The sequence below is a fragment of the Cheilinus undulatus genome, linkage group 24 (genome assembly GCF_018320785.1).
Source record: "Cheilinus undulatus linkage group 24, ASM1832078v1, whole genome shotgun sequence".
Taxonomy (NCBI): Eukaryota; Metazoa; Chordata; class Actinopteri; order Labriformes; family Labridae; genus Cheilinus; species Cheilinus undulatus.
The window spans coordinates 25,187,416-25,199,835 of record NC_054888.1 but is presented as its reverse complement, the minus strand read 5'-3'; the positions used below and the strand labels follow the sequence as shown (position 1 = coordinate 25,199,835).

Here is a 12,420-nt window from a genome sequence, read left to right as displayed (position 1 = left end):
GCCACTAAATATTAGTTTCAAATTTTTGCCACTTATTTTTTCCACTTTTCTACCATTTATGCCCTTTTTCACCACTTTTCACCCATTAAAGCTGCCTTTTGCCATTTAATATCACTTGTTTCCTATTCTTTTGCCCATTTTTGCCACTTTTTTCCCCTTTTCACCTTTTTACCCTTTAAGCTTCATTTTGCCATTAAATAGTACTTGTTTCCTATTTTGTTGCCCATTTTTGCCCCTTCTTTTTGCCACTTTTATCCAATTTTTCCCCATTTTTCACCCATTTAAGCTCCCTATTGCCATTGAATACCACTTGTTTCCTATTTTCTCAACCCCAAGGTTGAGAACCACCACTCTACTGCGGTTCAGTCGGTAGATTCAGTTTGGGGAAGGTTGAGGGTTCGATCCCAAGTTCCTGCAGTCACAATTTGCTCCCAATGCTTTGTCAGTGTGTAAATGTGATGTCTGAATGGCACTGGCTAATACCGATGGCAAATTCTCCATAGCCATCAGTGTGTGAAAGGGTAGGTGTGACCTGCGGTGTAAAAGCAGTGACACTTTTTACAAGGTACAAGCCGTCGCTGCCCAACAGCTTCATTTTTCTGGACTCAGTCTGGTCTTGGTCTAGCACTTTCTGCTTTATAAACCTGGTAAAACAGAGAGGTTGCTGTTTTGGACTGATGTTGTTGTCATGTAAAGAAGTTTAAGACCTTTCTCTAGAGAATCTGAGAGGAATCTATGTGGATAATAAAGAGGCTCATAAATAACCTACAGCTGATGTCCACAAATAGCAGCAAATGTGAAACAAGGACAAGCTTCCGCATTAGGCCGACCACCAATAAAATTCCAAGTTAATCTAATATTGTAACTCTTTATTTCCTGTTTATCAGTTACAACTTCTGTTTATATTCTGTACAGCACTGAAGGCACACAAAAACCAAAGATATAATGGAACATAAGTATATACAAAATATACAGAATAAATAATTCAATCTAGTTTAGGTAGAAAAGCTACAGAGTGTGTGCTTACATGAACCATCTCAAACTAGCATGAAGGGGCCTAGTGGTCCGACAGCGTCCACGAAGATACCAACAAGTCCAGGATAGTTGGTCGTCCGGAGCCCACGTCGCTCGCCGTCATGTGCTCTGAGCGTACGCCCCGCTTTTATGAGAGCCCATTCAAGCATGAGGAAGGAGCTATGTTCTTGAATGTAGCTTGAATATTTTCAGACATAAATTAGTTACATGAAAACACAATCTCACATACAAGCACGCTCACAAACACACACTGAGGGATCACACATTTGTGGCTCATTTTCTGGCAGAAATAAACGGATAAAAATAAAAGAATTCAGCAGGACTCTGTTGATTGTCATGCACCACCTTATGGCATCTGATTAGTGCAATGCATTTATACAAGATTAAAGATGTGTATAATATACTGTTCTTTAAGTGCTGTATGTACTGATTGAGTTTGTAGAAAAATAAATAAAGATCCTTTGACTGCAGCTGTGCAGCGTCTTGAATTTAAGACAGGAGACAAGTGGCACCACGCTCCTATCACTGTTTCCAATACATAGTTGGCATTTTGCTGACTCTACGGCACAATGAGCATTATGGGTACAGCATTCCAGCTGGCTCCTGTTGACAGAGGGCGTAATCAGGTCATACCGGGAGTAAGGATAGACTGATTAAACAGCAATTCTGGGTCAAGTGGTGATTGAAATTCACCCACTTCTTTCCAAACATCTGCTTTATCCTATCAGGATTTCACATGGGGGAGGTGGGGGGGAGCTGCACGGATCAATTTAGTCGTAGGCACGGCGCCATAGATGCTTCATCAATCATAATAAGACGATCGAGCTCGAATTTCTAAAAGTTGGTTTCAATCCAGGTCTGCTCAGCAGACTGCGGTAGTGACATTTGGCCGGAAACACAACACCTTTCAGCAGCTACATAACATGGCTGTCAACAGATAAAGGTAACAAAGAATAAACCAGTTACATTCTGTGCTACAGTTCAACTCAAAAGTGGTGTGCCCATTATATCATATTTCACACTGTGGAAAGAACAAAAGGGCAAACTGGACAAGGCACTTGGTTCAGAGTGTAATATATAGTCCTTCTTTCTGCACACGCTCAGTTAAATGCAGTTTGATGCTCCAGAACCTCTAAGTAATCTGGCTCAGTATGCAAGTTGGCCTTGAGTTCAAAGTATTCATTCTTAGTTTGCTCAAGCATGACCTTGCGTGGTCTTGAGTACATAATTGTCTCCATTAGCTTTAACTCCTCCTGGTGCCCCGGGACCTGCATGTCTACGGCAGACTGAAGCTGAGGCATATTCTTCCGAAGGTACTCTGTTATTCCGAGCTGCTGCAGCTCCTTCTCCCTCTCTAGAATGTTCCTGTACAGGGAATTGGGATTCCCCAGGGTGACGAACTCCGCCGGGCACTCTCCGGGTCTGAACTTGGACGCGGGATTGCCGGTGAGAGGGGAAGTGTTCTCCTTCTCCATGATGCTCCGGCAGAACTGGTGCTTGGTGCCGGGGTCGTCAACGTTGTAATCCAGCTCAGCGTCGTGCTCCTTGTGCTGGGAGCAGTAGGTGGGGTTGCGGCAGATTTGCACGATGGGGCTGTGGGATCTCTCCTCGTAGAGCGTGGCGGATCCAGTCCTTTGTGTCAGAGTGTGGTGTGTGGTTTTCTGCCCGTACATGCTGTAGTGTAAGTGGATAGGGCTGCTGCTGGTGTTCTCACGCGGCTGCTCTTCTGCTGCTTTTTTCTTCGCCCTGCGCCGACGCCGGTGCACCACAAATACCACCAATCCGGCTGAGCAGAATATAATCATTAGGACGAACATAAGAAGGCTTAGGATGAGCACAGAGAGGGGCACGGTGTCCGTAAGCGAGCTGAATATGCCTTTGTGGATGCTTTCAGGCCCTAGTGTGGCTGTGACGCTCTCCTCTCCGTCTGGAGACATGGGGTAATAGGTCCCTAACCCGGGACACAGCACTTCATGGCGCAGGCTCCTCAGCTCAGCCTGGACCACTTTACTTGGGGTGTGGCACAAAATAGATCCCACCACTGTGTCCTTTCTAAGTTTCTCCACCCATTGTTTGAGGCTGAGCAAGTCACAGCTGCAATCCCAAGGGTTGTCCTCTAAATAAATCTGCTCCAGCGAGTCAAGTTGATCAAGCACGTTGCTCACCGGCAGATGCATAAGTAGATTCTTCCTCAGGTTTAATTTGGTGAGGGGCACGTTGCGAAAGATCTGGGCTGGGAGAGAGCTGAGCAGGTTGTTATTTAATGACAACAGCTTTAGGTTTGGCAGGGGATTAAAAGTGCCGGGAGCAATCTCTTTGATAAGATTGTATTCCAGATACAGATACTCAAGGTTGTGCAGCCCCACAAACATCGTGGAGAACAGTTTTTCTATTCTGTTGCCATTCAAGTACAGCTTTTTTAAACTGCTCAAGCTGAGAAAAGTTTCATTATCAATGTAATCTATTCTGTTGTTTGCAAGGTTGAGCAATTCCAAACTGTCATAGGTGACAAAGTCATACTTCAAGAGTTTCTGAATCATATTCCCTGTCATGACCAGCTTAGTCGGGCTCTGTTGTAGTATTCCGATATCGGACACCTTTTGAATTCCCCTGTCCTGACAATGCATCAAAAACCCAGCCACAGGGTGATTGTGACAGGAGCAGTGCTCCACACAAGGACTGCCAGGAACGTGAGACGGTGTCGGTACCTTTGCGTCGTCTTTGGCGTTCAGCTTGGGAATCTGAGCCACTTTGGATGAGGGGGTGACGACCATATCCAGCGACTTAGACGGCTCCTCCAGGTTTATATCTGCGTGGGACGGGCAAAGAACGTCCCGCTTCACTTTCGCTAGAATAGTTCCCTTAAGATGATGCGGGGTAGTGCAGACAACATCCCCGAGAGCCGACTGGGCCCTCATGTTCTCCATCCAGATTTTTAAATGCAGAATATCACAGTCACAGACCCAGTCGTTGTCCTCCAAGAGAAGTTCCATAATCCGTCCGATGTGCTCCAAAAACCCCACATAGGGCAGCGTTTGGAGCTTGTTGCCACGTAGGTCCAGGTGGGTTAGGGGCACGAAGCGGAAAATGTTGCTGGGTAAAAACTCTATGGAATTGTCGTTGAGGATTAGGACCTTGAGGCGGATCAGTTTGTTGAAGGCCCCAGGCTCGATGACCCGAATGAAATTAGTGTCAGCTTGGAGAAACTCCAAGTTCACCAGGCCTTGAAAAGTGTCCTCTTTCAGAGTGACGAGGAAATTGCTATTTATGTGGAGTTTTTTCAGCGAGCTCATGGAGCTGAAGACCCCCGGCTCCAGCTCTTGTATGCTATTACCCCCGATGTGCAGCGAAAGGGCATTCTTAAGCCCTTCCATTTCCTCGGCGCGGAGTTCCACCAAGTCATTTTTGTAAAGGTTCAGGTGGAAGGGCACACCTGACGGGACTTTGATTTGGGAGATTTTGCTGATGTTTCTCTGCTCGCAGTTAAGATGAAGGATGCCATCTTTCCTCTCGCAGGAGCACAAGGAGTCACAGGACTCGCTAATGGAGGATGATGCCTCTGAGGGGGGGATATCTTGGGATCTGGCCGCCGAGAGGAACAAGCCGATGAAAATGATACGGGGCAGCATTTCGCTTTGGGATATCTGTGGGGACAGAGAGAAAAAAAAAGGGGCAGAAGGGATGGGGAGGAGAGAGAAGACCGTTAAGTGTGCATGTTTCACAAGTCATGCGAAGTTTGATTTATGCAACTTTTAAATGACAATCACGGCGGCCCATATATCATACAAGTTTCATGTGTACGGTACATGAACTTCCCTGTGTGTTGGCGTAACATTACATGTGTGTCTGCTTTGTATGCATGAGTGGAAGTCACACTTCTCTTGGATGAAAGATCTTCTGCTGTGCAGAGTCGTACTTTTATCGTAAAACTGCATGAAAAATATATTACAGGAGAAGAACAGTGCAATGCTCCTTTCATTCTGTAAAAATAGAGCTGGGTTTAGAATATACTCTTTTCATTGTGGTGGATGTTTATCCACAGTGTGACCTCTACACCAATCAGGACTATGATGGTCTCGGTGGACATAGGGAGTTAAATCAGCCAACAGAAATCCAGTCATCAGAATCGTGACCCTCTAACTAAACAATGCCTTTTACCAATGAGTAAATACATTACACAGGATGAGCAATGACAGTCAGACAGCATCTCTCTTCACTGACTCACCCTGGGATAATGGTACATTTAAAGAAATGGCTCTTGCATTTGACTGATTTTTCTGCCCTTTGTATGCAGGACTCATTCGAACAAAGACTTACTCAGTGTGAGTCATACAAATGCACAAGCCACTTCAGTCCATTTAGAATCCATGTCTAAGAAAAGAATCCATCACCGACTTTCCAAACACTCCAGTGCAAATAAATGATTGTGTCCTTATTGTTTAACCAATTAACTCTCACTTGACTGGGCTGAGGGTGGATTTATCACAAGCCGCACCTATCTTTATTAATTTAACTGCTTTTGCACAATCTGATTGTGCTATGTCACTGTTCCAAATTGTTCCCGATGCAGTGAATAAGGCATCTGCAGCACAAAGACAGCCCTGTCCACTGAATACAATCTTCTCCTCAGAGCAGTCACACATCATTGTAAGCAGGATTTATGTTGAACGACAAGGGAAGCGCTGGAATGTGATTTTAATGATGGCATGCCTCAGTGCCACATCTCAATCCATTACTTTAATTTGACTAAAATCACATTGGATCAAAGGCTAGATCACTCTCGGGGGACTGATGGAGAAGTATAGCCATCTTCACACGATCAAGGAGAGCTGGATATCCAGCGTTCGCTAACAGAGCCCTTCAAAGAGATAAGAAATTGGAGGATGGCAGGAAGACACGGCTGTTCTTGTTAACGAATGTGATTAGCATCTGGAAAGTTAAACTCTAACAAGACCAGGCAGGCAGGGCTCTGCCTATACTGCCTGCGGAGAACGTTGTTTGTCGGGGGCTCAAACCTCTGAGTCATAGTCTATCTGTTAACAGTACTCGACCTTCCTTCACCAGATATTACCCTCTCTCTCTTAAAATTCATAAAAATGTAGGGCACAGCTTTATGGGGGTGTTTGTCATTGACTTTGCCCTAAAGCAGCCGGCATTAACTGTTTGGAATGTGGAATAAACTGAAAATAGGTCTCTTCACATTGCACTTTGTTGCCATAATCAAGCAGCCCAACCTACAAGAGACTTAAATCAGTGAATTCTTATTTATTCTCTATAAACAAGATGTAGTACGGTTTCATAATTCTCGAATGAGAAATTTGGCACAACCAGAACTCTTCCAAGAGCTGGTCGCCCAGCCAATCAGGAGAGAAGGGTCTTAGTAAGAGTGGACACCAACAACCTGATTGGACAAAGTTCCAGAAGGACAACCATGACTCCTCGCTGAAAAATGCATACAAGCTCACTTAGCTTTCACTTGGAGTATTCTGCAAACTCCAAGGAGGCTTTCATGTGTTTTGCACCAGATCTGTGGAGGGCTGCAGTGATGTTTGTCCTCCTAGAACTTTGTCCCATCTGCACACAGGATCTCTGGACCTCAGTCAGAATGACCTCTGGGTTCTTGGTCACCTCTCTTACTTAGTTTGGCCAGGCAACCTGCTCTTGGAAGAGTCCTGGTTGGTCCAAAGTTCTTCCATTTGTGATTTCTGGAGGCCACTGTGCTCTTCAGAACCAGATCTGTGCCTGTCAACAGTCCTGTCTCTGCAGCTCTGCAGCTCCTTTGACCTCATGTCTTGGTTTTTGCTCTGATGTCATCATCAGCTGTGAGGCCTTTGTGAGGGAATTTTAAGCATATTTTCTTCATATTGTTTTAAACATGGGGGTGTCATGATGGGGGATCAGGAAAGCAAGTCATGAGATATGTGAGCAGCTGTATGTTGTAAAAGGTCATAAAGACCACTTTGGGAAGAAATGACTATTGCATTTGGGGTTGTAAAAGTAAATAAGTGGCAGACAGCAGATGTATGTTGGGGGATGACCCTTCTAGAATGTGCTCAGTGGATATAAAAGGTGTGATCTTGTGAGTGACAGCAGAGAACGCTTAGGACCTTCTCTTCATACTGCAGTGTGTAAATAAAGGACGAGATTTGATTCATACAACGTGTTATTTATTTTTGGAAAACTAATTTGCAATATTTCAAGATTTCTCGAACACCTTCTATAGAGAGGTATGTGCCTTTCCAAATCATCTTCGATCAGTTTAATTTAGCACAGGTGGACTCCAATCAAGGCGTAGAAACATCTCAGCAAGGACACATATGGGAGGGAATTTAACTAAACTGCAGCGCATACATTCAGTCATACGAAGCCCTGGAGGTGACATGAACGTTTTTTTTTTTTTTTTTTTATACACACATGCGGTTTAGTATCTTGCATGTGCAATTTAGTATCTCGCACTCAAATAAAATGCACGTGCGAGATAATAAAACACGCGCAAGATACTAACACGCATGTGCGAGATACTTAATCGCACGTGCGTATACAAAAAAAAAAAAAAAAAAAAAAAAAAAAAAACAGGTTCATGTCAACTTCTGGGCTCCGTACAGTCAGGCTGCTCTGACTTTCACACAGCTTTTACTCAGATGCCATGCACCCAGTTTGACATGGGCAAAAGAAATTAGAGGTCCCGACAGGACGTTGGATAAAAACTACAATTTATAAAGTTTAGTCAGGAACACAGCCGTCATACATTTTTAGCAAAATGGAATGGGAGTTTAATTTGAGCCGGAAAAGGCTCTGCTCAAAAGAAACTCCCTGGATTAGTCAAGCAGCATGCTATGACTGTCCAGAAAGCGTATGCCTAGAAACCCTCATATGGAAAGATACATTAATGACTATGCCAAAAACAATAAAAATTAGTTTAAAACATTTAATAAATAGAAGCATGAATCTGAATATGTGGGTGCAACAAGCTTTATGCTTTAAAGGAGGAGGCTGGGGTGGAGGAGGTGAAGCTTTAGTCTATAAAGGAGGAGGCTAGGGTGGAGGAGGTGAAGCTTTAGTCTATAAAGGAGGAGGCTGGGGTGGAGGAGGTGAAGCTTTAGTCTATAAAGGAGGAGGCTGGGGTGGAGGAGGTGAAGATTTATGCTATAAAGGAGGAGGCTGGGGTGGAGGAGGTGAAGCTTTAGTCTATAAAGGAGGAGGCTGGGGTGGAGGAGGTGAAGATTTAGTCTATAAAGGAGGAGGCTGGGGTGGAGGAGGTGAAGCTTTAGTCTATAAAGGAGGAGGCTGGGGTGGAGGAGGTGAAGATTTATGCTATAAAGGAGGAGGCTGGGGTGGAGGAGGTGAAGCTTTATGCTATAAAGGAGGAGGCTGGGGTGGAGGAGGTGAAGCTTTATGCTATAAAGGAGGAGGCTGGGGTGGAGGAGGGGAAGATTTATGCTATAAAGGAGGAGGCTGGGGTGGAGAAGGTGAAGCTTTATGCTATAAAGTAGGAGGCTGAGGTGGAGGAGATAAAGCTTTAGTCTATAAAGGAGGAGGCTGGGGTGGAGGAGGTGAAGTACATCATATTTAAATACACCACTGTGTTAAGAGACAGAGCTATGATCGGCTGTTGGAGCTTGGAGGCAAAAATCGACATCAGCTGATCAGAGCTGAGCGTATGAATACCATTATGACTAATGCTAAACTTCATAAACTAGAGAAAACTAGATATATAACCTTACAGGAAAAAAAAAAGGCGTACTTCATTTTTATTTTCAACTCATACACCTCCTGGTAGTGAAAACCTGAGAGACCCTTTTAGAAAATTAGCACCCTAAATGACTGAGGTTTGGACTTGAATACTATTATCAGTGGAGCTTTGTGTGTGCTTTAATATATCAGCTCTTGAATTTTACATTACAAATTGCAGAAAGGGTTGAGTCACGAGGGTTCAAAGACCAGACGTTTTTTGCAATTATTACAAATTATCCACAGGTAATACTAATCCAGATATGCACAATTACCAGAGTCCATTTTGCAGTATTACAGCCCCTTTCCCAGAATGCAAATTCTATTTAAACATAGCTCTTGGCTGCAGAGACAAATGCAGGGTTCGATAGTCTCATTTCTTCATTCTCTTTCACCCCTTTTACTTTGCTCTTCTCGCCTCTTCTGCTGTTGGTCGAGGTGAAAATTATTAATGAAACCGAGTCAATGCTATCTGTAGCGTCTCTCATGTATACAAGCTTGTACACCCTTAGGTAACTCTAGACTTCACAGCAACCATAGACGTAAACCTCCACTCCCCTGACCTTAGAAATATCAAACTCTAATCACGGTTTGAATCCAGAGAAATCAACTTAAACAACCTTTTCTATCAACTGTAAGTTGGTAGAAATCATCGTTAAGGATCTAGCGACTGAAACAGTTCACAAACTTAACGCATTAATAATCCATTTTACTCATCTCTGCAGGGACCCGCCACAACATCAGACGGAATACAGCAGAATAATTAGCGGCGTGCTCTCGCCTCCGGGGACGTTCAGTGCTGTTAGTCGGCCTGCGCAGCTGCACAACAATGAGGAGACCAAGTATTGAAATACATTTCCAATGACAAATACACAAGTCATTAACAAAGCCAATAACTGTGCGCGTGAAATACAACTGGAAGTGTAAGAGATATTCGTGTCAACCGTCTCCTATTTTGCATTTTGGAAGGAAAGCCTTTCATATCACACCGTAAATGAAACTGTCAAAGAGCTTGGAACATTAAGTTGACAGGATTAAAACACAGAAACCTTTTGATTTATTATGCATTTTAGATTCAGACCTGGAAGACTGGCATATTTGATCTGCTTTATTGTTGCTTTTATCCTCTTTGGGGGAGTATTAAGACATGTTGATGGGTAAAAAAAAGTCCATAAAGTGATGAAAGATTACAGTCTTATGATGACATTACTTCCCCTAACTTTTAAGTCCTGCTAATTTCTCCTCAGTGTAAAAGCACAGAGAAAAAGGAGCACCTAGGCAGAATATAATTGATTTAGAGCTCTAATTAAAAATGTTTATCACTGCCGAAAGACAAAAACTCCCTCAAACATATTAAGCCTGCATTATTAAGACTGTTTTAATATTCAGAAAGAGGCTCAGAAACCCTGGAATATCTCTGGCCATTTCCCTTTTCTGGCTTATCTTTGCTGGCCCGCTCCGAAGCCTGGTGGTGGTCATGGCACCCGCGGCACTCACCCCTGTGACCCTGATGCTTGGTAAGACAATGTGAAATGAAACAGACTATTGACAGATGTTATCTCGCAGCTGCATGATGACACTGCTGGGGGCAGACACGGGAAGGCATTAGCTCCCATCGCACTTCATCTTCGGCGTTTCAAACCCGACTCCTCTCACTCTCATCCGTTTTTTTTTTTTTTCTCAGGTAATCAATGTTGCATGGAACCTGGCGTGACGGGCACGGGAGATGAAACGCTTCTTCCGGTGCCGGTTCGCTTTCTTTTGGAATTTAAATGCGCCTCTCTTGCTGTTCAGACAATTCAATTAGAGATCTAGTGAAGCCCTATGAGAACTCCCCTCATGCATGAGTGTGAAGCCAAATCATCATCTGACATCAAATGAGATGAAGAAAAAAAAAAAAAAACACTGGTGGAGATTCAGGGAGGGGAAGACAGCAGAGGGAAAAAGGAGAAGAAAAATCTGTTGATGGAATATTTATCGCACATTGGGCTTTCTCCAGGCGCTGTATCAGACACAACAGGCTTTAGCCTCTTACAGTCCCAGAAATAGCTTGTTCTCACTTCATCTGGGCCAGCTATGATTCCTATTGTCCCAGTGTAATGAAATGGCAGGGAAAAATGCCGTCCTTCCATGCTGATCATATTCATTTACGATAGTGGTATTAATAGCAACCAGAATCATCAGAGTATCACATGATGTGCTTACAAACTTTCATGGTGCCTTGGAGGAGTCACTGACTTTCCAAGCAAGTTTTTGTCAGTCTGATTGGATTCCCTAGATCAGGAAGAGTCCAGAAAACAAACTCTGTCAACCTGCATTAGGGTGCAACCTCACTGGGCATAAAACACATCTTTTAAAATCACATAATCCTGATTTTCTATGAAGCTTAAAGACAACTGCAGCCACCAGATTTAACTCAAAGTTTTGTTGAAGTTATGAGGTAAGAGCATGACTAAGCACTGGCAACATGAGCGCCCAAAGACTGCTATTTCTCCTCCTGGCTCTTAAAGTTGTGTAATGTTAAAAAAGTCACACGATTTCCTTGTGTTTTACATCACACACGGGAACAGGAACAAGACATGGATGAAATTGTTCCAGAAAAATTTGCCTTAAGCTTTGAGGCCTTCACGTAAACATGGGAAATGCATACGGCTGAGGCGATTCCTTGAGTAATTCCTCGAGGCAAACTTTCTGCCTCGCTTTGCCAGAGAAACAACAAGGTACTAATCAGAAACAAGTTATTTCAGATCAGTTTTCCTCTTCAAAAGATGACTCATATTTTCTAAAAAGAAAACATATTACAAAGACTGTATTTATCAGCCATAAGAGGAATAAGGCTACAGCCATGAACTTAACTGGATGACTAATTTTCATTCAGCTCGTCTGGATGGGTTCGGTTTCTCCAGTTTATCATCAGAAAGTTGAAAACACTTGAGATCAGTAAGACAGGAAGGTCGGGATGGTATCCACCCTCTTGGATGTTTTTAACTTTTTATTGATTTTATAAAACAACTAGATCAAAATTGCAATTTCAGCTGAAATTAGCTGAAAAAATAGCTGAAAATAGCATAAAAATAGCAATGGCATAAAATTAGTCGAAAATGACACTCAATAGCTAAAAAAATAGGATTAGACTAGCTGAAAGTAGTCTAAAAAAGCTAAAAATAGCCAAAAATAGCTGAAAATAGATTAAGAATAGCTGAAAGTAGCCTTGAAGTAGCTGAAAAAAAGCATGAAAATAGCATAAAATGGCATAAAAGTAGTTGAAAATGACATTCAATGGCTAAAAAATAGGAAAAAAATAGCTGAAAGTAGCCTTGAAATAGCTGAAAATAGCATTAAAATGGCATAAAAGTAGTTGAAAATGATATTTAATAGCTAAAAAAATAGGATAAAAATAGCTGAAAGTAGCCTAAAAAAGCTGAAAATAGCATAAAAGAGTATGAAATGGCATTAAAGTAGTTGAAAATGACATTCAATAGCTAAAAAATAGGATAATAATAGCTGAAAGTAGCCTAAAAATAGCTGAAAATAGCATAGAAATGGCTGAAAATGGCATTCAATGGCTGAAAAAGCATAGAAATAGGTGGAAATGGCATGAAAATAGCTATATTTTAAAAATGATAAAAGTTAGAAATGAGAAAAGTCATAGCA

The 12,420-nt window shown here is 42.7% G+C and overlaps 1 protein-coding gene across 2 annotated transcripts in view; it reads right to left on the bottom strand.

Moving 5' to 3' along the window:
- Window positions 1-1,082: 1,082 nt before the first annotated feature.
- slitrk6 (SLIT and NTRK-like family, member 6) overlaps window positions 1,083-12,420 on the bottom strand; it is a 37,830-nt gene continuing 26,492 nt past the window's right edge. The window contains exons 1-2 of one of the 2 annotated variants that reach the window (XM_041782190.1): window positions 10,216-10,245; window positions 1,083-4,679 (exon numbers count right to left, since the gene is read on the bottom strand). In XM_041782190.1, the coding sequence (XP_041638124.1) occupies window positions 2,136-4,679; window positions 10,216-10,245 (2,574 nt within the window). In that variant the 3' untranslated portion in view covers window positions 1,083-2,135. Of the gene's footprint in view, window positions 4,680-10,215; window positions 10,246-12,420 lie in introns of those variants that run through there. The other variant, XM_041782191.1, reaches the window with a different exon arrangement.